Consider the following 26,361-nt stretch of genomic DNA (forward strand, 5'->3'; position numbering starts at 1 on the left):
TAGGGCTGCCCAGCTTTGCATACTACCAAAAGAAGATGATCTAGTCTCCATTCATTGAATAACTACAGAAGAGACCCTTAGGCTTTCAATTATTCATCCTGCTCACCTCCATTTCCTTTTAGGCTTATACATATATATATATTTAAGTGGGCTCAAAATTGTCCCAGCTTTCTTGAACACAACCTGATATTGGGCATTGACTGTCCAGATGTAATGGACAGCTTTACAACTCAGAACTCTAGAAAATAAAAAAAAAACCCATAATGTACTTAATAATGTAAAACCTTATAAAAAAATTAGTTACTTGATGCCTTGCAAAGGTACTGACAAATGGTGAAAAAGGTCTAATGGCTTAGCTTGACAGCATAAGAAATTAATCTGTTTACACTGCAGAACTGAAAAAGTTGCTTAGATGTTTTGAATTTCCCAGATTATACACGAGCTATATATACTCTGTGTATCTAAAGCTAAGGACTTGCCTTTGTAACGTGTATTACTGCAAGTGATGTCCACTAAATCATGGGGTAAAAATAATAGATACGTATTTGTGAAATGATAAATTATTTAAAAATATTTAGGATTGACATCCACACAAATAAAGTGTAGTTACACACAAATAGTCATAGAACTTTGGTAAGAATGTAGGTACATTCTTTACATCAACTTATTGTTATTTGTAGGATACTGGAATTTTTCCCCTTCACTTCTGTTACCTGCAGCGATGTCATTCAGTGCTTTTCCTGGTTTATGAAGACTGATTTTAACTTTCCCATCACTCAGATATAAGAGAAAACTTCCTGAAGCCTGGTGTAGTTTGCTAAATAATAGAAGTCCCTCCTTGTTCCAGGTGCGAAACTGGAAACTGATGATTATTTCACCTTGTCCTGATGTCCCCGGCAGTGCCAGGTAACTTTTGGAGCTCAGAAATGTAACAGGAACCACCTGTGGCTCTAAACACGAGAAGGATATGTTACCCTAGGGAGAAATGAAACAAATACAGCATTAGGAACATTTGGGGAGGGGGGGGGGAGAAAAAAAAAGAGAGAAATGTTATATGGAAACTACAGATTTTCAAAATATTGTGCATAGAATATAACATTTGTAATACTGAAATGTTTTTTCTAAAAGTATAAACATATACGAATATCACCAACTTGAGAAATGTTTACCTAGTTGTTTGACCAGAAGATACATATCTGCCTGAGCAGAGTGGCGAGGACCTTTCAGTAAATGAGGTTAAAATCCTAAATTACGTGGATGATTTAATGACAATTCAGGAGCTAGACAGATCTACTTTGTTTCTATTTTGGCTCAGCCTCAGGAAGCATTATGGACTAGATAAATTTCTGAATGTCAAATAAAATGTCACTGAATGCAAAGTTTGTTACAATATTTACATGGGTCTAAATGCTTGGCTACTGATCATTTAAGACAGTGTTACATTTGAGAAAAAAACATTCTGCCAGACCAAGAAAGAGCCTTTCAAATTCTATGCTATTGGAAATGTACATTGACTCCAATATTTGTTGGCACAAATAGGCAGAGAAAAACCTATCAACTCTTGCTGTTGACAAATACAAAACACATACTTTGTAAATCAGAAGGAAACATACCTTTAAGTAAGCTTATATGGACTGGATTTGGGTTATATTTAGGCATCTAGCCTTTATCTTGTGCTTGACTGCTTTTGAAATCATTTGTTCTTAGTGATTTCAGAAAATAAAATAAATAAATAAACTTGCAGATAAGCTATTTGACAAACTCTGAGCTTAACTTGCATCTACAGCTGCACTGAGCAACACAAGTAAGAAGACTGGAAAGGGAACAACATTACTTTTTTGCATTTGGTGTCAGGGTTAGTTAATACTTTATGACTCTTGATAGTGCTACATTATGCACTTTGATCTAATGACTTGCTCACACCATTTGAACTATAACTAATTTGTTCTGTACAGATGATTATGAAAGATTAATGTCTTCACAATTTTAAGTATATTTAACTTTTTGTTCAACACAAAGAACTTTTAAACTGTTGCACATATACAAAACTTTGATCTTACAGTAAAATCTAAAAATATAACTTTAAGAAAAAATACTCACTAGGCCTGTGATAATTTTCTTCAATAAAAATACAAGTAAATAAAATCTCTGTTTTAGGAACTCACATGTAGAGAAATCAATAGTTTGCTGAAGTGACCCATAATGAAAAGGCAGTCATCAGATTAATACACCTTGTTAAAAGCTAAAAGGTTACCATCTGCAGATTCCCCCTCCATGTTATCTGGACAGCTGCCTGATACTGTATTAGACCAGCAAAGCGGCTATTTAGCATGGATTCTATGGTAATACAGATACTTTCTGGCACATTTGCATTATAAAACATCTCCTAAACAGTTTTGGAAGTAGCACAACCATTTAAATTATTTGAGATTATGATGATGAAATTTCCTTTGACAATAATTTTATAGTTCCCTTTTTACTAGTCTACACAGAGCATCCTAAAACTTCCCCCTCCTCAACATCCATCAGCATCATGGACAAGATATTATACAGTAGTATCAGTTTAGTTAATGCAGGAATAGTTCAAATGAAGTTTCACATGAGAAGAGATGCCTGTCACAATGACTGTCAGGGAACCAAATGATATTGTTCATATTCTACATAGAAATAAAACTAAAAATATTTGGAGATTGAAAGCATTTCATGCATTGTTAATTATTTACAACTTTTTCCATCATAATTCCACATTTTCTGCTGCTAAATAAATAGATGCTGCAAATGCAGATAGCTCATGGACTATTGGAAAAAAAAAAACAACAATCCAACAAAAAACCCAACAAAAAACCAAAACACAACAGACTTGGTAAAATTTATAGAAAAACTTCTGTAACACAGAAGAAAGTTGGTTCATTACTGGAATAGTTTTTCTAAATGATAGGGATTTGGCCATGTCACAATAAATGTGCTAAACCAAACAACCTAAATTACAGCTTTTCAAATACATTTTTGTATAAATTGAGAAATAGAACTTATCAAGCAAAATTATAATGCTCTGGAGAAAACTGTTGGTTGGTGTCCTCAGCAATACAAACCTTTCAAAATGTACTGCTGTTGCTTTTACTAGGCATGTACAGAAGCTAAAGCCAGAGCTTCAACTGGTACACTGGCTTCTTGAATGCACAACTGTGAGATACTGTACAACAAGATACCACGCAATAGTGAGATACCGCTGTTGATACTAAATATCAGCTGTAGAGATGAAGAATAAAATGTATCCTGCATTATAAAATATCTATAAAATAGCCCAATTAGGTGATTCCCTGACATATATTTCAATAAACACGGAACATGTGTTAACAAGTTGCATATGAAAGTGGCTGTGTCCTTTTCTTTTCTCCAATTTACTCAGTTATTATTTCTTAACTATGAATCTCTTACCACAAAGTAGATCTGAGATTTATGCCTTCTGGCCAGGTCAATGATGTTCACTCCATTATAATAAATATTTTCAAAACACCCATAAAAGTTTCTGCGTGACAAAGTCCCTGATTTTCCAGGCACTGGGATCCCTCCAAAGCTGAGCTTAGAAAAGAGGAGAGAAATCAATGGTACTATTAAGTATTTTTCTAAGGAAAGAAGTTTTGAATAGCATGAGAGAAGTCGTCAAAGACTGGCCAATAATAAATCTGCTAGTTCTTGATTATGTCCTTGTATCACATCCACATATTGAAATAATAGGATAACAAAAAGTAGTCTATATCAAGTCATATATATGTTAAAATATTCTGAAATGTTGGGTATTGTTTTTCTTCCGAGGATGCTTCTTAACAGTTGCTTAGTATAGAGTCTTGTAAATTTTCAGAGTCCATTACAGATGCAAAGAGGAGGACAAGGCCCTGTGTGCGCACACCATGTTGAATAGAGTGAAAAGGGAGAAGAGAATTCCCTAACAACTTCTTTAGGAAATTTAAACCTGAATTCTCCACTGTATATACATCATACCTACCATAATAGGGAAGGAAAGTACATCAAATTAATTTATTCCAGGACAGATTCAAAACAAATGAAAGGAGATGCTTTTTTTTCCCTCTCAAAACGCTTAGACTGTGCAGTTGCTTGATATGATGCTGTAGGTTTCCTTGAGTTCAGAAAGAGTTTTTAAGATTTAATAAAAATAAAAATCTATTGAGAGCTATTAAATTCAAGAATATCACTCTGTTTTAATAAGTCCCCGAGGCAGACACTGTTAAAAAGCAGTAGATTATTTTAGAAAAGCACTGCAACAAGGGTGACCTGAGTTATACTCTGGTCTTTGTTTCCACTCTTGGGCACCATCAGAAACAGGATGCCAGTTTAAGCGAACTTTTGAACTCAACTATTTCAAAACTACTCTGGATGATAAAAAGTCAGAATGAACTATTTATTGTTAAATTTTGAAATATATCTTCGTATTTTAAATAATTTTACAAAAACCCAAAATAATATCTATTTTTTCAATAAGTTACTAAATGGATATATGTTTATAGTCAGAAATGCAATACTAAATACAGCGGCTTGTAGGATTTTTTAATTTCTTAGGATTTTTCATTTTCATTTTTTTTGCTTTCCTTTCTACCTTGTATAGATAACACATACTTCAAACTACAGCATATGGAAGAGAGGAAAAAATAATTTGCATTACTGGTTGGTTTAGTACAATGGTTCAGAAATTTTAAGCAGAATCATGACTCGAATATTATGAATAATATTTTTAAAATGGTATAATGCAGACACAGAACTGCATGAAATCTTACTATAAATTGCTTAAAAACTTGAATGAGTAGAATAATGTCATTTAGATCTGCAGGCTTTAGACACTCTGTTCTATCACTTATTGTCTCATCCAAGAAAAAGGACAGGGACAAACATAAAGCAGCCAGAAACTACATTAAAACAGTGAAAATAGTGGTATTTTTAACAATAGGTGGGAAACCAACAGAGAGAATTGCATCTACTCCTTTTCAAGAATCTACCACTTGTGTAAGGAAGGTTTTTTCACAGTACTTTTGGCAGATTTAATAGGAATTTAATCAATCTAAACATTTCTAAAATAATTTTATGCTGTTTTCTTGTAATTTTCATCAAGTCATAAATAATATACTTCTAAATATAAATAACTTATTTGGGGCTCATTCCTTAAGTTTTCATACCGTTTACTACATTTGCAGCACTACTGAAACAAAGATAATGAATTCTGAGATGAAAACAATGGTCTTCTGAAAATTTTTGTTTCCAAAATATGGGATCATTAGTAATCTAAGACTTTATCTTTTTCTTTGATACAGTCCTTTAGGAGACAGAAAATCCCTAAAGCCTTAGACACTGCAGATATACTTAAGTTCTGTCCTCTTGCTTGTTTTTCTGCATTTACATAACAAGGTTAATAAATGTAAAAAGGAAAGGTAATTTTCACACCTCATAATCAAGGTCCAAATAATTGAATTCTCCTTTTGCATGAAAATGATGAGTGTGTTTATCCACTGTAAAGTTTACTTGATTGTTAAAATGTTCAATGAGAACAGAATGCCAGTGTTGATCATCCAAAAGGCTGCCCAGCGTAATATTAATTTGGGCATTAGAAGGATGAGTTTTAGTATCACCTTGAAAGAAGAAAAATAAAAACTATTAATTTCATACAAATATGTAATTATTCAAATATATACCACTAATTTATCATAGTCTGTACATTAAAATTCACTTACAAATTAAAGGAAGTTTTAGTCAAATAATAACTAATAACTGTATTAGACTTTATGAGACTGTAGCTGTTACCTAAATTAATGAGTAAGGACAGCTTCCCTTTAATTAATTCCAGGGTGATGTGGTCTCCATTTTGTCCTTCTCTGTGGAGGAGAATTCCATCACTTTGCATTGTCTTAAACTTCAGAGAAATTACATCTTTCAGTGCATTCATGAATTTGTGATTAAATGTGTAAATTAGACAACTTTTGCCATCAAAGCCAACCACTTCGGACCCTAAAAGTAAAGAAATGAAAGACAATGTATAATGCTATGTCTAAAAGAAACAGTTGCATGTTATTTCAATATGATATGAAGCCCCACCAGTAGCATACCTAAATTCACCTGTGCCCAGTAAAGTGTAGATAATTTCTGCTACTCTTGCTCTTCCCAAAATGTAAGGACTGAACTGTTTTAATGATGATGCAATCACTAAATAATAAAGCCAGGTGAGCAGAAGAGATCTGGCTTCTATTCAAGCCTAGTACAAATCTCACATCCTGAAAGGTCTTTCTTGCCTTGGAGACATGAAGTCCTTGAACCATTTCTGTTCTTACTGTATTCTTAAGGTGAATATTTGTATTACTTTATCTACAATTAATTCCAATTAACAAAATAAATAAGAAAAAATAATATCCACTATATTTAACTGATTTTCAGAGCCTTCAGGCACACTATAGATTCAAGCCACTATTAAATCTGAGAATCTGTGCAGTAATTCAAAATAATATCATGACATACTACTCTAGGAAAGAGACAAAAATATTCTAAAATGAAAACCTGTCACCTTTGAGTAGGTTCTGGTTCCCTTCAGAATGTTATTTTTTTTTTACTGGCATCATAAACAAAATGCACTACTTTGGGCTGCAATAGAGATAATTTTCTTCATAGTAGCTAGTATGGACTATTTGAGGCTTTTGATGAAAACAGTATTGATAATATAGGGATGTTTTCTGTATTGTTGAGCAGTGCTTACACAGCGAGAAGGCTGGGGGTGCACAAGAAACTGGGAGGAGACATGGACAGGACAGCTGACCCCACCTGACCAAAGGGATATTCATTGTGAATATGACATCATGCTTAGCATATACAGCTGTGGGAAGAAGGAGGAAGAGGGAGATGTTTGGAGTGATGGTGTTTCTGTTCCAAAGTGTGTAATGAAGCCCTGCTTTCATGGAGAGGGCTGAACCCCTGTCAGATAATGGTGAATGAATTCCATGTCTTGGTTTGCTGAAATGAAACTGAAATGAGTCTGACCACATTATAGTTCTCCAGCTGTTCCTTGCATTTGTCAAAGAGAGAAGTGATATCTGCTCTCTTTCAGCCCCAGAATGACTATGGCTACTCCGTTCTTCACTCTAAGGAATATTCCAGTATGTCTATGAATTTACATATGTCCAACCTGTTTAAACGTTACATAGCCTACCCCTCCTCGACTGAGGGTCTGCCCTGCTCTAGTCTTTCCTATGGGCCTTAGAGACCTGAGATTCCTGAAGGAAAGTCTTTCCTGGAAAGATCAAGGTAAAGAGATCTTTGAGTGCCTTGACCTTATCTATATCTTTTGCCCCCAGGGTCCCCTGCCTCACTAAACAGTGTGCTCATATTTTTCCTAGTTTTCCTTTTGCTCCTGATATACTTCTGGAACCCCTTCTTGTTGTCTTCCATGACTTTTAATAAGTTTCAAAACAAGGTGATTTGTCTTTGTTAACCATATCCTCTGATGCTCAATGTTTCTGTATTCCTCCTGGGTCATGTGACCCTGCTTCCACATCATGTACACTTCCTTTTTAACCTTAAGCTCAATTAGGAGTTCCTTCCTTGTCCATGCAGACCTCTTGCTACTTTTGCTTGATTTCCAGCTTGTCAGCATAGACCTTTCTTCATCTTGAAGGCAATGATCCTTAAAAATCAGCCAGCTTTCCTGGATATCTCTTACCTTCAGAATCATCTCCCATGTCACTATTCCAATCAACTCCCTGGGCATGAAAAATCTGCTTTCCTGAATGTTACATTGTCCCACCAAGGTGATCAAAGTCCGCAGCAATGACCAATGCCTGTGAATCTAAGGATTCTTTCATTTGTGTGAAGGCCTTATCTATGTCTTCCATATCTGACAGTCTGTAGCAGACGTATGTCACAATGCCGCCACCTTTGGTCTTTCCTTTAATCCTCATCCATAAACTGGGCTGTCTCTATCACCTGTCCCCAGGCAGAGCTCCATGCACTCCTGTTTCCTCACACAAATGTTAACTGTTTTCTCAGTGTCCTGGCTAGTCTTTTCCAAACAGCCTGTATTCATCTATGGACCATGTAAGTTATTCTATGATGTCTCTATGGTCATGATGTAGACTTTCAAATGCACAAAACCTCAATTTCTTCTGTGTGTTCCCCATTTTGTGTGCATTAGCATATAGGCACTTCAGAAAGGCATCCACTTATGTTGATTTGTCAGAAAAACTGTGAGAACTGCCCCCATGATATTGCCCTCACAGCAGCAGTTCTTGTATGTTTGCACTTGAGATGGTCAAGCACATGCACTTCAGCCCTAGTTTGTTGTTTCCATAGTGACTTTTGCCCACAAGTCCCTGAGGCCTTTGCTTCTCAAACCTGTCCACCACTTCATCACTTGATTTGTGGGCCATCATCTCTCTCACTCAGAATTCCTAGTTCAGAGCTTTCCACTCCAGGTTGGCCACCCTATTTGAAAAGATGGTTCTTTCTACATGGTCAGATGGATTCGGTCTCTTCCTAGCAACACTTGATCTTCAAATAGTGTCATAAAGCTGTTAAATAAGTTCTGCTGACACCAGCTGTGCAACTAGTTGTTTGAATGTCTTTCACTAGATCAAGTTACTCAAAGCCCCATACAGACTGACCTTGAACACTTCCAATAAGGAAGGAAAGGAAAGAGGAAAGGGAGTTAGGGGGAGAAGAAGAAGGTGGAAAAGAGGAGGGAAGGGAAGGGAAGGGAAGGGAAGGGAAGGGAAGGGAAGGGAAGGGAAGGGAAGGGAAGGGAAGGGAAGGGAAGGGAAGGGAAGGGAAGGGAAGGGAAGGGAAGGGAAGGGAAGGGAAGGGAAGGGAAGGGAAGGGAAGGGAAGGGAAGGGAAGGGAAGGGAAGGGAAGGGAAGGGAAGGGAAGGGAAGGGAAGGGAAGGGAAGGGAAGGGAAGGGAAGGGAAGGGAAGGGAAGGGAAGGGAAGGGAAGGGAAGGGAAGGGAAGGGAAGGGAAGGGAAGGGAAGGGAAGGGAAGGGAAGGGAAGGGAAGGGAAGGGAAGGGAAGGGAAGGGAAGGGAAGGGAAGGGAAGGGAACAACTGATTTTATCCCAAAATTGTTATAGATTGGACAACACACACACAAAAGAACTGGTAACATGATAAGAAACTCATAGACTATTTACAGTCCATAAGTAAAGAAGAAAAGGTAATTACCCTTGAAAGATACATTTGGGAAATAAATGAAGATGTAAAGGCCACTCAATAAATAAAGAGTTACTTTTCCACTGACTGGTTGGCTTTTTGCAAGTCAGTTGAAACCCATTATCTATTTACAAAACTTTATTTAATTTTACTAAAAATATTTCTCCACTTTGTTGGCATGGAAATGAACTCAAGTCAAATTAACTCTAGTCCTTAGTCAAAGTCAAATTAACTCTAGTCCTTAGTCATTAATATTCTATTTTGAAAAAGTCTTGTCAAGTGGCTGTAGTTACGTTTTTAAGCACAGCTTCTTGATTTTCTACACATCTTGATAACCTAGATGTTACTTTTTAATAATTCATTTACAAAATGTACAATTAATAAATATGACCTACTACCCAAAAATGAATTCTAGGTTGACTTTTTTATTTCTTTATGTCATTGAATGAATGTGACAGTAGGAGCATTAATCAATGTTAAATTTAAATAATGATTATGACTAATAAAAATTTCAGTAATAGAAGGTGTACATTTTTATGTATCTATCAAACTAGTTAACTAGATATATTCATAGTAGGTATTGGTAACAGCAGGGTTTTTTGACTGAGGAAAATACTCCTGTTAGTTACTGAGACAAGAGTACAAACATATAGTATTGCTATCCAAAATCCATTTCACTATTCTGCAGCTCTAGCTTCTAAGCAGCAAAATCTACTCCATCCAAATTCAGAAAATAAACAAAATTAACTTCCTCCCTCCACCATGCATGAATGAAGATTGTGAAAGGGCTGCAGATGTTAATCAAAATTCTTATAACATTTCTGATACATGTTTTGTCTTCACCATCTGTGCATTACTACTAGAAATAAATTGAAAGAGTCATGAGAGATAAAGCCCATGTCTCCTGCAGATTTATCATGATAGAAAGAATGAGCCCAAATACCCAGGGTGCCATAAAATTTTCTTCTTTCACATTTACCAACTAATCTCAGCTTCTAAGAGTCCGTGGACTTGTACATCAGCCTCCATGGGTTTTCTACACTCTACATTTATAAATAAGAAAAATAATAGTGTTTATTTGCTTTGTGAACACACATATTTTTTTTCCATAATTTACAATGTGTCTTTATCATATTAATGCAATCTAAATACTTATTATACTGTGAAAATACCTTTGGAAGTGATGAAATGCTTCTGAGAAACCGGAAATTCTAGAAGTCTTCTCATATACTATAGGATCAAGAGTTCTAGTCTTCCTGAGCAAAAGTTTTAGTTGTAATATTTTTGTTGGAAAAAAATGCATTTTTATTGATCTTTAAAGTAATTGAAAGTAATACTAACATTCTATAAAGAAACGAAAAGCAAAACAAAAAAAAACCCCAAAACTGAAACCATGCAACAAAACAAAAACCCAAAAAGCAACAATGTAAAATGTTTGCCATTTTTATTTGTTTTAGATAGCCTTAGTCCTCATTAATTGTATTAAAACAAGAAATCTATCCCTTTCTAATTTTGGAGATAGCAGACCTGAATAGATTCACAGTGTTCAGAGAAGCTCACATCAAGTCTTTGAAAGTGCATTGTCCCAGCTAGAAAGAAGATGTGAAGTTCTTTCTTTGGCTGATGTCACTCTTCCATACACTTTATACATGTCTGCCAGAAAAGGGGTGCTCAGAAATATTAGACAACTCTGGAAAAGGGTTTGCATACCACAGTGTCTATCATAGGGCTTGTTGTTAGTCACTGTTATCTAGCTATATGTACAATGTACAAGGTGTACTTAGTTCCTAGTTATCTTTCTTCTACAATTTTGTACAATTGTCTTTTTCACATTTAAACCCATCTTTCCATCATATCAAAATAAAAATCACATTCTTAGTTTACTGGATTTCAAAGAATAGAATGAAAAAGAGCGCTGTAACAAAGGGAGAGAAGCTGTAACAAAGGGAGAGAATAGTAAGCCAAAAGACTTTCAGGTTTCCATTTTTTAGTGCCAGGAAATAGCATAACCTGTTTTACATGCTTTATTTTCACAATTCACATTTTAGAAAAAGGACACAGGATATATCTGTAGGGATTCATCAGCTTCTTTTGCACCCACTAAATATGAAGAATTATAAGGCAGTGGCTGAAAAAAAAAATTTGTAATGTGTTTTTTTTGGCAACACAGTGTTTATTGTGTAGTCATAGCATAGGCAGATCTTGTCAGTCCACATGAAGACAAGTAGTTCATTTTCAGGTAGAAAACATCTTTCTTTCTTTCTTTCTGACATGAACAAGACTGTAGAATGGGAGTAAGAACACTGAGAAACATGGTAGAGGTAGCAGATCCATCTGACCATGTAGACAAAGCCATCTTTTCAAATAGGGTGGCCAACCTGGAGAAGAACTAAGCATAAAGAATACACAGGAACTACTGTTTCATATAACTCCGTAAGTTTAACCTTTCTACCTCATAAGTACTAAGAGGCAAAAATGGAAAGAGTTGCTCTGGATGTATGCTTTACAGACATATAAAATGTGACAGTCTGTAGCCCCCCCCCCTCCCCCCCCCCCCCAAAAAAAAAAAAAGTAATAAAGGAGTTAGGTGTAAAATAAAAGCAAATAAGACTCAGAATACCCTGGTGTGTCCTATGGACAACTACCATGGACATTATCAAACCTCAGTGAGACTGTCATTAAAGAAGAAATAGTAGTTTTGAGGGCACTAAGCTAAATGAGTCAGAGCAGTTATGTGAATAGAAGACAAAATTTGAAGCAGCAAGTTAAAAATGTTGCCAACAGTTGTCCTGTATTACTTCCCCAAAACAGTAATAACTTCTTTTAGATGTAACAGACATATTTTTTAGTTTACGTTATGGAACCATGAGATCAATTTTATATCTTCTTGAAGTTTTAGTTGTGCAGTATGCTGTGGGTAAGACTGAAGGAAGAAATTACTGCATCTGCACTTGAAAACAAACACAGTCAACCTACTTGTTGGCAAATGGAAAGATGGTGGCTTACTTTTACAATATAAAACTCAGTGAGATCTCACTGAACGGAAGAATGAGAAATGGGAAACCTGGAAATGGCGAATCTGAGTTAAAGTAAGTTTCACTGGCATTTCAGCTTTTCTTTATTTTTGGTTCCTTATTGGAAAAGTACATAGCAGTTCAGAAACAGCAGGCATAATTATTGCAGCAATAACTACGTCATACGTATGTCTGATAAATGGAAGAAAGTCTAGAAGGAAATAATTAATCTTTTAAATTATTAAATATATTTTAAAATTCTAAGACTATAATCACCTGGTTTGCATTCAACAGCAAGTTCAACTATTAAAGGAACATGCTAATTTTGGATGTTTGAAATAAAGAAAGAGATGGTAAACAGTTTACAATTAATTTGCAATTTAAGCATTTATACATTAAGAAATTATCATTTCAAGAATTCACAACATGATTAATATAGAGGAAATCCTAACCAGCTTTAAAAAGAGTTCACATATTTTTAACACTATCACTTTCTTTATGTCTTGTGTTAGAGTAATGGATGAGGTAAATATTCCATTTGAATTCAGCCTAATCTTAGAAGATAGTAATCATCGATTTGTTCCTGTAAGCTAGCTATAGGGTTGATCCTGTACCAAATAAATAAAATACAGAAAAAATACATAATCTTAATCAAAAGTATTTACTGACCACACACAAAATATTTCAAATATAACTGTGTAATTCCTTATTCTATATGATTTATTACTTTTAGCAACATACACACTCTTTTCGTCCTTTAGACTTGCAGATTTTCTATTGGCAGCATGGAAACAGATATCACTGAACACAGCCATAATATACCTTGTACGGTGTGACAAAGAAAATTACAGTAGTAAATACAGATGACTAAGATCTTGATTTTAGGTATGTGGGAAAGAGAATTCTGCAGTTTGGAAAAGTTTGAGAAAAAGACTATGAGTAAAGATTTAATCATTGTTGAATGTATGAGGTAAAGGACTGGGATGAAGCACAACTGATGGACTTTCAGTCAAGCTTAGAGACAGTAAAGAAGGCACTCTTATCAATTACCACACAGATGAGATCTCAAATAGGAGACTCAGATGAGCTTTCATCTGGGAATGATAAAGTCATCTGTTCAAGCCTTCATTTTTAACTTTTAGGAGTCCTGGTACTTTTAGATTGTTCTAGGAATCATAAGTCATGTTCCCAGTTTCCGGGCAGGTGTCACTGAGCTTCTCACACCCTTCTCCTGGCATGAGTTGTCTGTTCTCTGGGGTGGGGCAGTTTACCCAATTTCTGGAATGCCAGAATCTCCTGCAGCCAGGTTGAAATCTTCAGTAACTTTCGTTCTTTACTAAATTTACAAAACCAGATTTAAGGTAGAAAACCCAAAAACTTGTCAGATAGTAATGAATGGAAATAGAGATCATTCAGAAGAGATAAGCTCTAAAATATGACACAGAAGTTCAAAAAAAATAACCAAAACCCTACAAAAACTGTCAGATGAAAGCATTTCAAACAAGCAGTTAAAGAGCTTGATTAAAATAAGCTTTGTTTCCTTCCAGGACAAAAGAAGTGGAGAATAAAAAGGAGTAAACAACTCGCTAAGAGGAGTATTTTTTTTTTAAGTCCACGGATGAAGAACTGTAACAGGAAGATAACAGGAGATACATCGTCCAGCAGATCAATATGACCATAGCACTTATGCATTTGTCTTCCAAATGCATATATCAGTGATTAATTTTTTACTAATGACAGAAATAAAATTCTACAGGTACCATTAAATTTGTAACAACTTTGAAGTATCCTTCAAATTTCTATTGTGGGTCTATCTATTTGTACTATTTGGTCCATTTAACCAAAACCATGTAATATTTTCCACATTTCACCTCTCAGGCAGAAAGCATACCATTCTGAGATGCAGTTTTTAAGACTACATTAAAATAAATAAATTTCAAAAGAATTGCAGTAAATCAGTTATAGGATTATCTAGTCATTCCCACACAGAAAGAACTGGAAAACAAGCATCGCATATTGTTAGATGATGCAGAAACAGTGAAATCTGTACATAAACCTATGCAGTTTTATTGAAGATTAAATTTAAGCTTAGAAATCTACTTTCAAGTGTAAAATTGGTAGCAAAAGACAATGATGAATAGTCATTTCATTTAGCAAATTAAGCCAAACACTTACGGTAAGTGCATCCATACACTTCAATGCGCATTCCAATTCTGCCATTTGGATTCCAGTCCAAAGGCACAAACCGGAGAAATCTTGCTTTAATAGAATGCTGAAGCTTATAGTATACGACACTGTCTGCATTTGTGTTTCCAGAAAACGCCTAGAAGAAAAGGAAAAAGGGATCAGTCACATCTATATTGAATACAGAAATACATGAAGTATTGCTGATCTTCTCATTTTACCCCCTCATCTGGTAAACAGTCAGGTGCAGGAACAAGGTGTCTGTGAATTCCATGGGAACAACCTCTGAATCAACCTGGATTATTGCTCTGGATCAAGTGTTAAGTCATTTGTGCTTAGTACCAACATCACACTTAATGAAAAATTGTAACACCTTCCAAAATTTAAGTGAATGAAACATTTCAAACCCAAACATTGCAATCACAAAATGTGTATAACATCGTGACATTTCAGTGTATCATACAACCTAATACTTTTTCATAAAACAACAGTGTGAGCTTTATGATTTCCTCTTACTGAAAGGTTAGATAAATTTCATTTCAAACCTGTGGTTTAGATGCATAGTATGCTGGAGCCAAAAAATTCTTTTACTGACAGACCATGCTGTTTAAAGATTTTGGTTTCCAATTGAGGAACACAGAATATAATAAAAATAATAAAATCGTTTTAATTCATTTTCTACTTAAAAATGATACCATAATTTCAAACTTTTATCTTTTTTGAGCAGTATTTAAGTAATAAAACTACTTTCCTTTTTGCCACATAAAGACATGTGAAGAAGAACATAAAAACCTCTATAGAGCTGTAATCATGATCTTTAGCATCCTAAAGAGTGGAGAATATCTTCTGGGTTTTTTATTACATGCTCAGGTATTGTGTGTTTTCTCATCACTAGTTGTGAAGAAGCAAGATTTGTTCAAACATTTTCGATCTAAAATATCTGAAAAATCAGACACAAAATAGGTCTCTGAAATATTTTGATAAGCAGAATTTGAAATATTACACATTTCTGGATATATTGGCAGTCCTGATGGTATAGCTATAAACCACAGATGTTGCGACATAAAGAAACCAACACCTTTAGATATGCAGATTCTCTTTCTATGAGTCTTTGAAACAGAGGTGAGCTTCCTTGCACTTATTATTTACCCTTCTATACAAAAATCTTTGCACTTTCCCTCCACTGTACTAGTAACATTTTAATTTTAACATTCAATAGTGAAACAAAGGAAAGAAGGAAGAAAACAGCAAGTGAATGGTCTCATAACAGCTAACCTATTAAGCTAGTAACAGGCAGTGAGAGTTTGTGATTCTGAAAGCCCACACCACTTTCAGCTTCATGTTTTTAATTTCACTGTCATGGTGCATGAAGGTGGACACAAGCTAAAACAGACATGAGAGAAGAGCTAGTGTTTAGAGGGGGAAACCCTTCTAGACCTTTTGTCCATAAAAAAATTTTTTTTGCAGTCTGAAACAAATATAGCTGCCAATTAAAGTGACAATTAGTTTGTTGACTGAATCAGAACCCAGGCCCCAGAAGTTTTATCATGAGTGAATCAAGTGTTCAGTTCAGATTTTAAGTTTTTTCTAAAATGATTTATGGAAGGCAGCCACTTCATGAAAATTAGCTGTTAAATTTTGAGCACAGAATGCATATTGCTTTTTTTTTTTTTTGCTGCAGGGTATACATGTCATGTGTTCTTATATTAGAATTAGTCTTGTGACTTCAATAACAGCCTAAAAGCAATTCAAAGTCCTTAAACCATTCAGAATGGTCAGTTTAGAAATCAGATTTTTAGTTATCATTTTACAAAGATTTTATCTGGGAAGAACAGATTTTAAAGTGTTATAGTTCAGTACTAAGTGGGTCTTTGTTGCTTCATTTTAAGCAAGTTAAAATATAGGGGTTTGGGGCTTTTAACAGTTTTCAACACTTTTACTAGAGAAAAGGGGAGACAATTGGACAGCTTTTCCTCCAAAATATAAATACTAAAGGCATCCTGTAAGCCTGTGAAATGCGCTTGTAGGCTTTTGGGGGGAGAGCATATTCAACATGACAGATAGACTCCTATCTTTACTGTAGAACACAATTGCTGGTTCACAGTCCTATCTGGTAATCATTTAAACACAACAATTATAACATATAATGAGCTTACTTCCTCCCACCCCTGCCGCCTTCTGACTATTGAGATCACTTCACTCTTGTGTCAAATCACTCAAAGGGCACATGCCATTATACTTGATTCTGCAGAGTCCTGACAACCTAAACATGCATCCAATCGTTAAAAAGACTCAATGTGACCCTCAGTTAATATGAGTGTTGGACATAATAAACATTTTTTGCATAAATATGAGTAGGGTTGTAAAGCTAACCCCTCCAATATAACGACCAACTGAATCTTCGTTGATGCTTTTACAGATACTGTATTATACTGCTTTTTAATAGCATGAAGACATACCATCTTTCTCAAAATATAGTTTTTGAAACATGGAAACTCTATATTGCAGTTTAGCCTTAACCAGTAACAGGGGAACTCAGCAGCATAGTTATCTAAGTAGAAAGCTCTTCATGCCCTATTTATTTCACAAAGGAAAATTACCCTGGGCTGTATTGGAGCCTGAAATGAGGGCCTACTCTCACACTTGTTTTAACCCTCCTACTCAGTTTCTAGCCCTGTACTTTCTTTACAGCAAGATATTTTAACCCTGATTTGAAGACAGAATTATTCAGTTCATTGTGCATCTGAAATCACAGACTCTATTAGTAAAGTTACATCACCAAGAAAGGCATCACCAAGCTCAGAATGATTGTGAAGGTAAGCTTGCATTGATATCAGGTAAAAAGGTAGTTCTTTGTTTTTCTCTCTCTTCATCCTCTATCTAGAAAGTGTTTTTAGAACAGGTATAACAGCTGGATCATGTCCAGAACTTCCTCAGACAGTCTAAAAGTTCCCCTTAGTTAAAGCAGTGTGTGACACTGCAGTGTCCTGGCAGTATGCTGAAACATTCTTTAGATCACCTAGAATAGGTGACATATTTCTAAATGAAACTTTTTCTGTATGGTTTATTATATATATACACAGTAAAACATACAATAGGACTAAGTAATATGCACAGTGCTTTAACATATACTGTGTACCCATTGTATGAAATATTATAATTATTACATATACTACTTCACAGTAAATAGTACTAGGTTAATTACAAGAACTGGAACAGGACCCCAGCTTGCATTATTTTTTCAGAAGTGGATGTTTGGCAGTGAGATACCACTGTACCTCAAGAAGAATCTGTTGTGGTTTTGCCCCCAGCTGAGAGCTGACTACCGTACAGCCATTCTCTCTGAGGGAAATAAAAGGGAGAGGGAAAAGGAAAAATGCCAATGGAAAACCTTATGAGTTGGGATAAATATATTTTACAGGGACCACAGAGAAAGAGATATAACAATAATAGAACTTTATAGCAAAATATACTAAACTGGGGAAACACAATGCAGTTTCTCACCAAAACACACCACTCAGTCTGTACAGCTGTCCCAAAGCTGGACCATCCCCCAAAACTGTGCGTCCTGGAGCCAAGAACTCCTCCTCCCCACCAGCTTCCCTTTATGCTGAGCATGATGTCATTGGTATGGAATGCCCACTTTGGACAGTTTGTGTCACCTGTCCTGGCTGTGTCCTCTCCCAGCTTTCTGGGCACCCCTCATCTTGTTAGCAGGGCAGCATGAAGTACTGAAAAGTCCCTGACTGCTGGGCAACAACTAAAACATCAGCGTGTTATCAGCACTGCCCTCATCCTAACTCCCAACCACAGCACTACACTGGCTGGTAGAAAGAAAATTAACTCTATCCTAGTGTCCTGAAACCAGGACATGGTCTGAGCTTCATTGTACGTTTCATGATTTCTACTACCAAAACCAGCAAAAGCAGTTGACAAAATCAGCGTGAAGTAACTAAGAGGTGTTCCTATAAAATAGCTGCTGTTGCATTGTGTTAGTTTGGCCCTGGCCAGAGGCCAAATGCCCACCAAAGCCACTCACTCACTCCCCTTTTCAGCTGAAAAGGGGACAAAATATGTATCAGGAGCCTTAGGACTCAAGATAAGGACAGAGCGATCACTTTCTAATTAGTGCAATGGGCAAAACTGACTCAACACAGAACAAAGTGACTTATTACTATTACAACTACAAACCCAGTGATCCAGAGTCAGGTAATGAGAAGCACGGCAAGGTTTTAAAGCACCTTCCCCCCACCGCTCCTTTCTTATCAGGCTTAAAATTTATCATGATTTTACTCCCTTCTTCCCCCCACCAACATGGCACGGGGAGGGGCAGGGAATGGGGAGTGAAATTCTGGCAGTTCCTCACAAGCTCTTCTCCTTCCCCAGATCTTAACACTTCTACTTCCCCCCATCCCTCCCTTCTTTGCACACTTGACTTTAATCATAAATGGGGAATAGGGGTTTTCAGTCCGTTCCTCCCAAGTTGTTTTCCTTCTTAGTTAGGGGGAGCATTACACACACACACACCCTTCCTCTGCGGCACCATGGGGTCCCACCCACGCAAGACAGTTGTATTCATGAACTTCTTCAGCGTGAGTCCTCTCTATCAGGGAGTCATCTCCTCACCATAGGCCTCTCAGCAGGACTCCCTTCCATAGTTGCTGACATTCGGGCCCAGCCTCCCCTGGCCTGGTCCCCCGCAAATCCACGAGTCCCGCGGCAAACCTGCTGAGGTGTGGTTCAATCTCTTCACAGATGTCTCTGCTCCTCATCCTTATCCATGGGCTGTGAGGGAACACCCGTTCCACCACGGATTTTTCCACAAGCTCTTTCCGGCACTCAGAGAGCCTTATTCTTCCCCCATCCCCCACCCCCCGCCTCCTTTGGGCCTGGCCTTGGTGTCCACACAGCTGGCTACATCTTCTCAATCACTTCTCCTGCACCTGCCTGCAGTTTTTTTCTCCTATGTGTCATTCACAGAGGTGCTGTGACCATTGCTGGTTGGCTCGTCCTTGGTTAGCATCAACTTTGGCCTTGAATAGGCCAATGTTTACAGTTTGGGGCTTGCAGACAGCTTCTAGCTACTGCTTGCAGAAGCAATCTCAGCAGCACAGATATGCAAAACTGTGACATGCATGATGATGGTTATGATTTCGAAGCATATCATATCTAAACATTCATACTCTTCCTTCTCATTCAATTATCACTGAAGGAAGTTGTTATTCTTTTGAAGTTGGTTCTGAAAGTCAACATACGTGAACTGTTCAGTTAAAGTGAAAAAATGAATATAAAAGTCTTTCCCTCTGTCCAGAAAACACTGTTCCAGAAAATTGCCTCCATCCAGGCATCTCCAGATTGGATGGCTACGACAAAATGATTGCATAGATAAAATGATAAAAATCATTAGGACTTTTTTGGCCATAAACAATAAATTATGCAAAATCTGACAGATATGTTGGCTATAAAATCTTAGCAGTGGCATTTAGGGAACCTTGTGCTATATGTCACACTATTTTTCATCAGGTTTTGCTCTGAATTGTTTGAAGATATACCTGAACTATACTAGAGTAATCTGAAAGTGACAAAAACTCATGGCAGTCATCCATATTCATAAATTGGACTGATCACAACCTCTTTTGTCAGAAAAGATAGGATACAATAATAAAAGTACAATTCCACTTGAGCAAGTTATTTGAAAATTTAAAAAAAAAAACAAGTTTAAAAATCCTCTGGAAAAAGAGGTTTCAGAGAAGACTACTTTCATATGATTATTAATCTATAATTATATTTTTCATTTAATGATTTTTGAAGTCCATTGAGAATTTTCATAAGGAATACTCATCAACATTATATTTTAAATATCTCAATTCATTGTGGTGTAGAATTTACCATACTTCTAGATTAAGACTTCAGAATTGGAATTTTACAGCTTTTAGCACTGAAAATTCTACTGGATTTTGTTACAGAAAATCATTTCAGTTATCAAGAGCAATATGAATCTCTTCTTTAATTACTAGCCATCTCTGAGTGTTAATAAAATTACAGATTACATAAGTGGACTATCGAGTGCTCTTCAGAATGGTTAAAAACATTGTTTTGCAACTGCATTACTTACGTACTTATGGCAGCACATTAGAGGAAATGCTTTACTATGCTAAACTGGTTGGTTGACCAGTATGACCATGATCTAATCTTTCCTGTCTACTGATATTTCTTCTTAAAGTTCAAAATCCTTGTCACCATATTTATATAAGCTAGCTCACAGCCATTTTCTTTTACGTGATCCTGTCATTTGCCTATTCATCCTTCTTAAGTTCTTTCAACTTTTTTTTTTTTTTTAATAATGACAGATTATAACATCATAGAAGTGTTCTGGATGTTTTCCAGCTTTGAAACAGCAAAAGTTTCCAGAAATTCACAACATAAAAGACAACAGGCAGTAAAGAATGCAAGAAATACATCATACAATTAAAATGGCCAGCAAGGACATTGATATTACCAGCGAAATTCAATTGTGATACTTACATCAACTACACTCAATTACTTGACTAACTTGTAAAGATAAATTGTTCCTTTTACAGTTCCCTCTATTAAGCATTGTTTAAAATCAGATTCTTCACAACGATTCACAAACTAGATCTGTCTTCTAGTTTAATTGCTAAAGGGCAATTGAACATCAAAAACAACTTAAAACAAATTATTTGAACTCCAAACAAATTAATGGAAAAGCCATGGCTTACCTTCAACCAATATCTGGATTGTATTTTATGTTATATAATTTTTCATCCTACTTATGTACTTTGTTTGCTGACAATATCCTCCTGAAAAAAAAGGTCACTTTGATACTTAGATCTATATGGGTAGTGAATCTATGTTTGTGGTGGTTTGACCCTGGGTGGAGGCCAGATGACCACCAAAGCCTCTCTATCACTCCCCTTTTAAGCTAGACAGGGAAGAAGATATATATTGAGAGGCTTAGGAGTCAAGATAAGGACGGGGAGAGATCATTCTGCAATTAGTGTCACGGGCAAAACAGACTCAACACAGAATAAAGGAGAGACAAGTATCTAATTTATTACACTGATGTGCACACACAGTGAAACCAGAATTGGATAATGACAAGTGCGACCAGATCTTAAAGCATCTCCTCCCACCCTCTCTTCTTAGCAGACTTCACTTGAGTCATGATTGTGCTCCCTTCTTCCCCCTGCATTGTGGCACAGGGAGGGGCAGAAAATGGGGGCATGGGGGCTTTGATCAGTTAGTTCCTCAAGACTTGTTCTCCTTTTTAGCTGGGAGGGGCATTCCTCACACCCTTCCCCTGTTGCAGAGTGGGGTCCCACCTGTGGGAGACAGTCTTCCACAAACTTCTCCAAAGTGAGTCCTTTCCCACAGGGCTTCAGCTCTTCACCATCTGCCTCAGTGTGGGGTCCCTTCTATGGGGTGCAGTCATAAAATCATAGCATGCCTCTCAGTCTCTCAGGCCCAGCCTGCTCCATACTGGTTCCCCACAGAGTCACAAGCCTCACCCTAGCAAATCTGCTCAGGTGTGGGTCTCTCTCTCTCGCTCATCCCTGTCTCTGTGTCTCTCCACGGGCTGCAAGTGCTGGCAGGGGCTTGCTCCAACACGGGTCACAGCATCTCCTGTATGTCTCCACCTGCTCCATCCAGTGTGGGGCCTCTCCATGGGCTGCAGGTGGGGTCTCAGCCTTTTCCATGGGCTGTGGGGGGACACCCGCTCCACCATGGGTTTTCTCCACAGGCTGGAGGGGCATATTTCTCTCTGGCACCTGGTGTGCCTCCTCCCCCAGCTCCTTCTTCACTGGCCTTGGTGTCTGTACAGCTCGCTACATCTTCTCACTCCCTCCTCTGGTGGCAAACAGCAGCTGACAGCAGTGGTCTTCTCTTCTTCAGGCTGAACAACGCTTTCAGCTTGTCTTCAGAGAAGAGATGCTCTAAACCTCTGACCATTTTCATGGGTTTCCTCTGGACTCATGCCAACAGGTCCATGTCCTGTTTATTTTGTGGTCCCCAGATCTGGAAGCAGTACTCCTTGTGGGAATCTCACAAGAGCAGAGTGGAAGAATGACCTCCCTCATATGGTTGATCATATTTTCATACAGCCTAGGACACAGTTGGCTTTTTGGGCTGCAGGTGTGCTTTGCCAGGTCATGTTGAGCTTCTCTTCCACCAACACCTTCAAGTCCTTCTTCTTAGTGGTGCTTTTAATCCATTTCCACACAGACTGTACCTGTGCTTGGGATTGCCCAAACCCACGTGCAGGACATTTGTCCTGGTTTCAGCAAGGATAGAGTTAATTTTCACATGGAGGCAGCACAGGTGAGGTGAGCTGAGCTGGCCAAGGGTGTTTTCCATACCATATGATGCCATGCTCCCCATAAAAAGGGCCTAGCTGGGGCAAAGAGGTTCCTGGACATCTGAGTGTGGGCTGACCATCTGATTTGTCATGTGGTAGGTAAAGTAACTTTTGTTATCAACATTGTGTATATTTTGTGTAAATCCTGATGTCATTTCCCTTTCTCTATACTGTGTCAGTAAACTTTCCTTATCCCAACCCTGTGGATTGCTTTTGTCCATTTGTTATCCCTGTCTTACCAAGGGAGGGGTGAGTGAGCAGCACTTGGTGCTCAGCTGCCACCTGGGGCTGAACTATGACAACCTTGCACTTGGCTTTGTTGAACTTCATGCAGTTCGCATGGGGATATCTCTCAAGCCTGTCAAGGGCCCTCTGGATGGCATCTTTTCTCTCCAGTGTGTGAACTGTACCACACAGCTTGGTATTATCAACAAATTTGTTGAGGCTGCTGTCCATATTGCCAATGAAGATGCAAAGACTGCTGGTCCGAATACCAACCCCTGAGAGACACTACTCATCACTGATCTCCACTTGGACATAGAACCATTGACTGGAGTGCAACCATCCAGACAATTCCTTACCTGCCAAGTGGTCCATCCATCAATCCATGTCTCTCCAGTTTGGAGACATGGGTATGATGCAGAACAGTGTCCAATATGGTAAAGGGACTGGAGTATCACCCATAGGATAATAGACTAAGAAAGTTGTCCAGAATAGAGAAGAGAAGGTTTGGAGTGATATTATCAATGCATATAAATAGGTGAATGGAGGCTATAAAGATAGAGCCAGAGTCTTTCCAGTGGCTTCCCGTGGTAGGACAAGAGGTTGTGAGCACAAACTCAAAAAAAGGAAATTCTGTCTGATCATAAAGGAAACCCTTTTACTGAGACATGGAAGAGTTTGCCTTAAAAGTTGTGGACATCTTCAAAAACCTTCTGAATACATTCCTAGACAACCAGATCTAGGAGACCCTGTTTAATCAGGGATGTTATACCAGAGGTCCTTTCCAACCTCAACCATTTTATGATTCTGTAATATTTGTTTTAACATTATAAAATGTTTTGAGTTTTTTTTTTTGTTGTATTTTGGGGTTGTTTGTTTGTTTGTTTTTGTTGTTGTTTTTCTTGGTGGTTTTTTGTGTGTGGACTTTTCTTTTGAGCCAGGAAGTGAGAGAACAGAAAATGGACTTTATAATGTGACATCAGACTGCAATCAAAACAAGGCTTAGACCTCCAGGTCTACCTTCTCCATACTGTAGAGATTTATCTCCAATGCATTACAAGGGAGTGCATTAAAAAGTTGACACTCAAACCACCCCTCAGAGATATATATTTTTTTCAATAGTCTCTGAATATTCAGTTGACGTTTGACTATGTGAAATACTCCCATTCCAGTCCTCTCTTCTCCTTTCTCTTTTCTTTGTCCATATTTTTATATTTCTTCTGTAAAAATGCCAGGCCTATCTTCATCCTCAGACTTCTTATTTTCATCCTGCCCTTAAAGCTAAATGATTTGAGTTTTCTGGTGTGTGCCCTAGGTGACAGTGGTGTAGTTTTGCACTGCTTCTGTCATCCTAACCAATTTTTCTTCCTGGGAAGTAATAAGTCATGAATCACATTTGGCTTGGAGACCATACCTGGTGAGCATTCACTAAATCCTCATGCTGTTCTTACAGCTTTTCATCAGTGTCAGTCAGAAATAGGATACTGGGGTAAACGGTAACAATATTCTTTCATTTTCTCTCTTTCTGGAATTTCTTCCCTTTGGGTAACTGTTTTATTATGCCATTATATCATGTTTCTTTCTCTTTTTTACCTTTCACTGTGTGAGCAGAATATCAGCATAGCTTTACATAGAGAATAGCTTCAGAAGCAGGAAATGAAGAGAGGATGAAACTGAGCTTGCCAGACAACTTATGAAATACAAGAGCTGATATCTGTGAATGGATCCAGTACTAGAGATTCTTTCACTCTTTTTATTTTGTTGCTTTGTTGTGGTTTAGTTTTTCTTTTTAGGGTTTTGGGTTGGATTTTTTTTTATTTTAACCAGTTGGAAGGGCTCCATAAGGATCATCGTGGAAGATTTTTCTATTGAAATAAAGCTAACCAACAAAAGTTCATGGCTGTTGTTTCTTTTTCCAGCAGTAGCAGTTGGATACCCCATTTATACAATAGCATTTTAAGGCTTTGCAGGTAGGTTATGAATCCTAGGTGTTTCAATGGCTATTTCTAGACAGCAGACATCAATGACCAGTTAACCATGATCCTTTGGAAATGTTGTTATTAAAAATAGTTGGGTTTTTTTTCTTTGTTTGTGGGTTTGTTGTTGTTTGGGGTTTTTTGTTTGTTTTATGTTAAGCAGATCTGAATTGAAAATATATTCAATTGTCTAGATATCATGATGTATACAGTAATGTGTGCATAAAAAATATTTTAATATAGACCACCAGAGACAACTACTTTTTTGAATTCTTCCATCTGCCTTATTTCTCATTTTATCCATGTGTAATAAATTGGATGTGAAGTAACTTATCGCCATTGGAGGGAGCCCTTGCATTAACACAACTGGGCACAACATTGCTGTTTGTAATCCTCCCTTAAAAAAATACCAGACTCTTCTTTATTAATTCCTAATATATAGAATTATGAAACTACTATGCTTTATTTACTGATATCTATGTATGTTTACCTCATAGACATTCCCTGAATATTGAAATGTGGATGTGTTTCATAATAGTATTACTGGAATTCTAAACAACCTTTATCCTTAACAACTTGAAAATATTAACTAATTCTTCATCTGTAACATATATACATATAATTTTTAGAATATGGAACTGTAGTCCTTGAATTCAGGCTCTGATATTCTAAAGGTAACTGTGATAATCTCAGTGTTACAACAATTAATTTTAACTTTTTTTTTTTCTTCTTTAATAAATCCATTTGAAACTATCTGTAAAATATGGACACATTGAATTTTGTATCTGGGTTACAGTATCACTGTCCTTTCTACTTTAAAAGCAGTTTGAAGCTTATACACTGTGGAGAGAACTTGATCTCTGCTGTTGTGCTGTCTACTGCTGTGTAGAGAACTGTTTTTACTAACAGCATTTAATGTTGAGTGTCAAATCAGATACACTTACATACTTAGAAATAATAAGGTCCATAAATGTTATTAAATATTTTCAAAGAGCTGTAAACTATTCAACTGGCTTATTCCATATATTTACTTGCTAAAAGTTGTAAAATTTTGGGAGATGGTATATTTCTCATTATATGAAATTCAGGTAGGAAACAGGATTAATTGTTATACTTCTACAACAGATAGAAAGAAATGATAAATAAAGATAATCCAGGCAATTTATGACTATAATAGCTATGATGCCACAGCAGTGTGTGTACTGAAATGTCAAAACAGTACATGGGAATCATGTTTGCTCAAAGCTATATTAAAAAAAAAAAAACAACCTTAATATTACAGTTTAACATTCCTTTGCATATAATTTCACACTTTGCTCTGAAATTAAATTAAATGACCAGAAAGAAAGGAGGGGAACCTTATTAACTATGCAACACAGGAATAGCACAACAAAT

The 26,361-nt window shown here is 36.9% G+C and overlaps 1 protein-coding gene across 1 annotated transcript in view; it reads right to left on the reverse strand.

Moving 5' to 3' along the window:
* The window catches only part of CNTNAP4 (contactin associated protein family member 4), a gene marked incomplete at both ends in the record, with an annotated part of 252,498 nt that overhangs the window by 76,117 nt on the left and 150,020 nt on the right, over nt 1-26,361 (reverse strand). The window contains 5 exons of the mRNA XM_084278758.1: nt 714-975; nt 3,439-3,582; nt 5,455-5,639; nt 5,812-6,015; nt 14,383-14,530. Coding sequence (XP_084134884.1) covers nt 714-975; nt 3,439-3,582; nt 5,455-5,639; nt 5,812-6,015; nt 14,383-14,530 — 943 coding nt within the window. The remainder of the gene's footprint in view (nt 1-713; nt 976-3,438; nt 3,583-5,454; nt 5,640-5,811; nt 6,016-14,382; nt 14,531-26,361) is intronic.

This window comes from Gallinula chloropus (assembly GCF_964237585.1).
Source record: "Gallinula chloropus genome assembly, chromosome: Z".
Taxonomy (NCBI): domain Eukaryota; kingdom Metazoa; phylum Chordata; class Aves; order Gruiformes; family Rallidae; genus Gallinula; species Gallinula chloropus.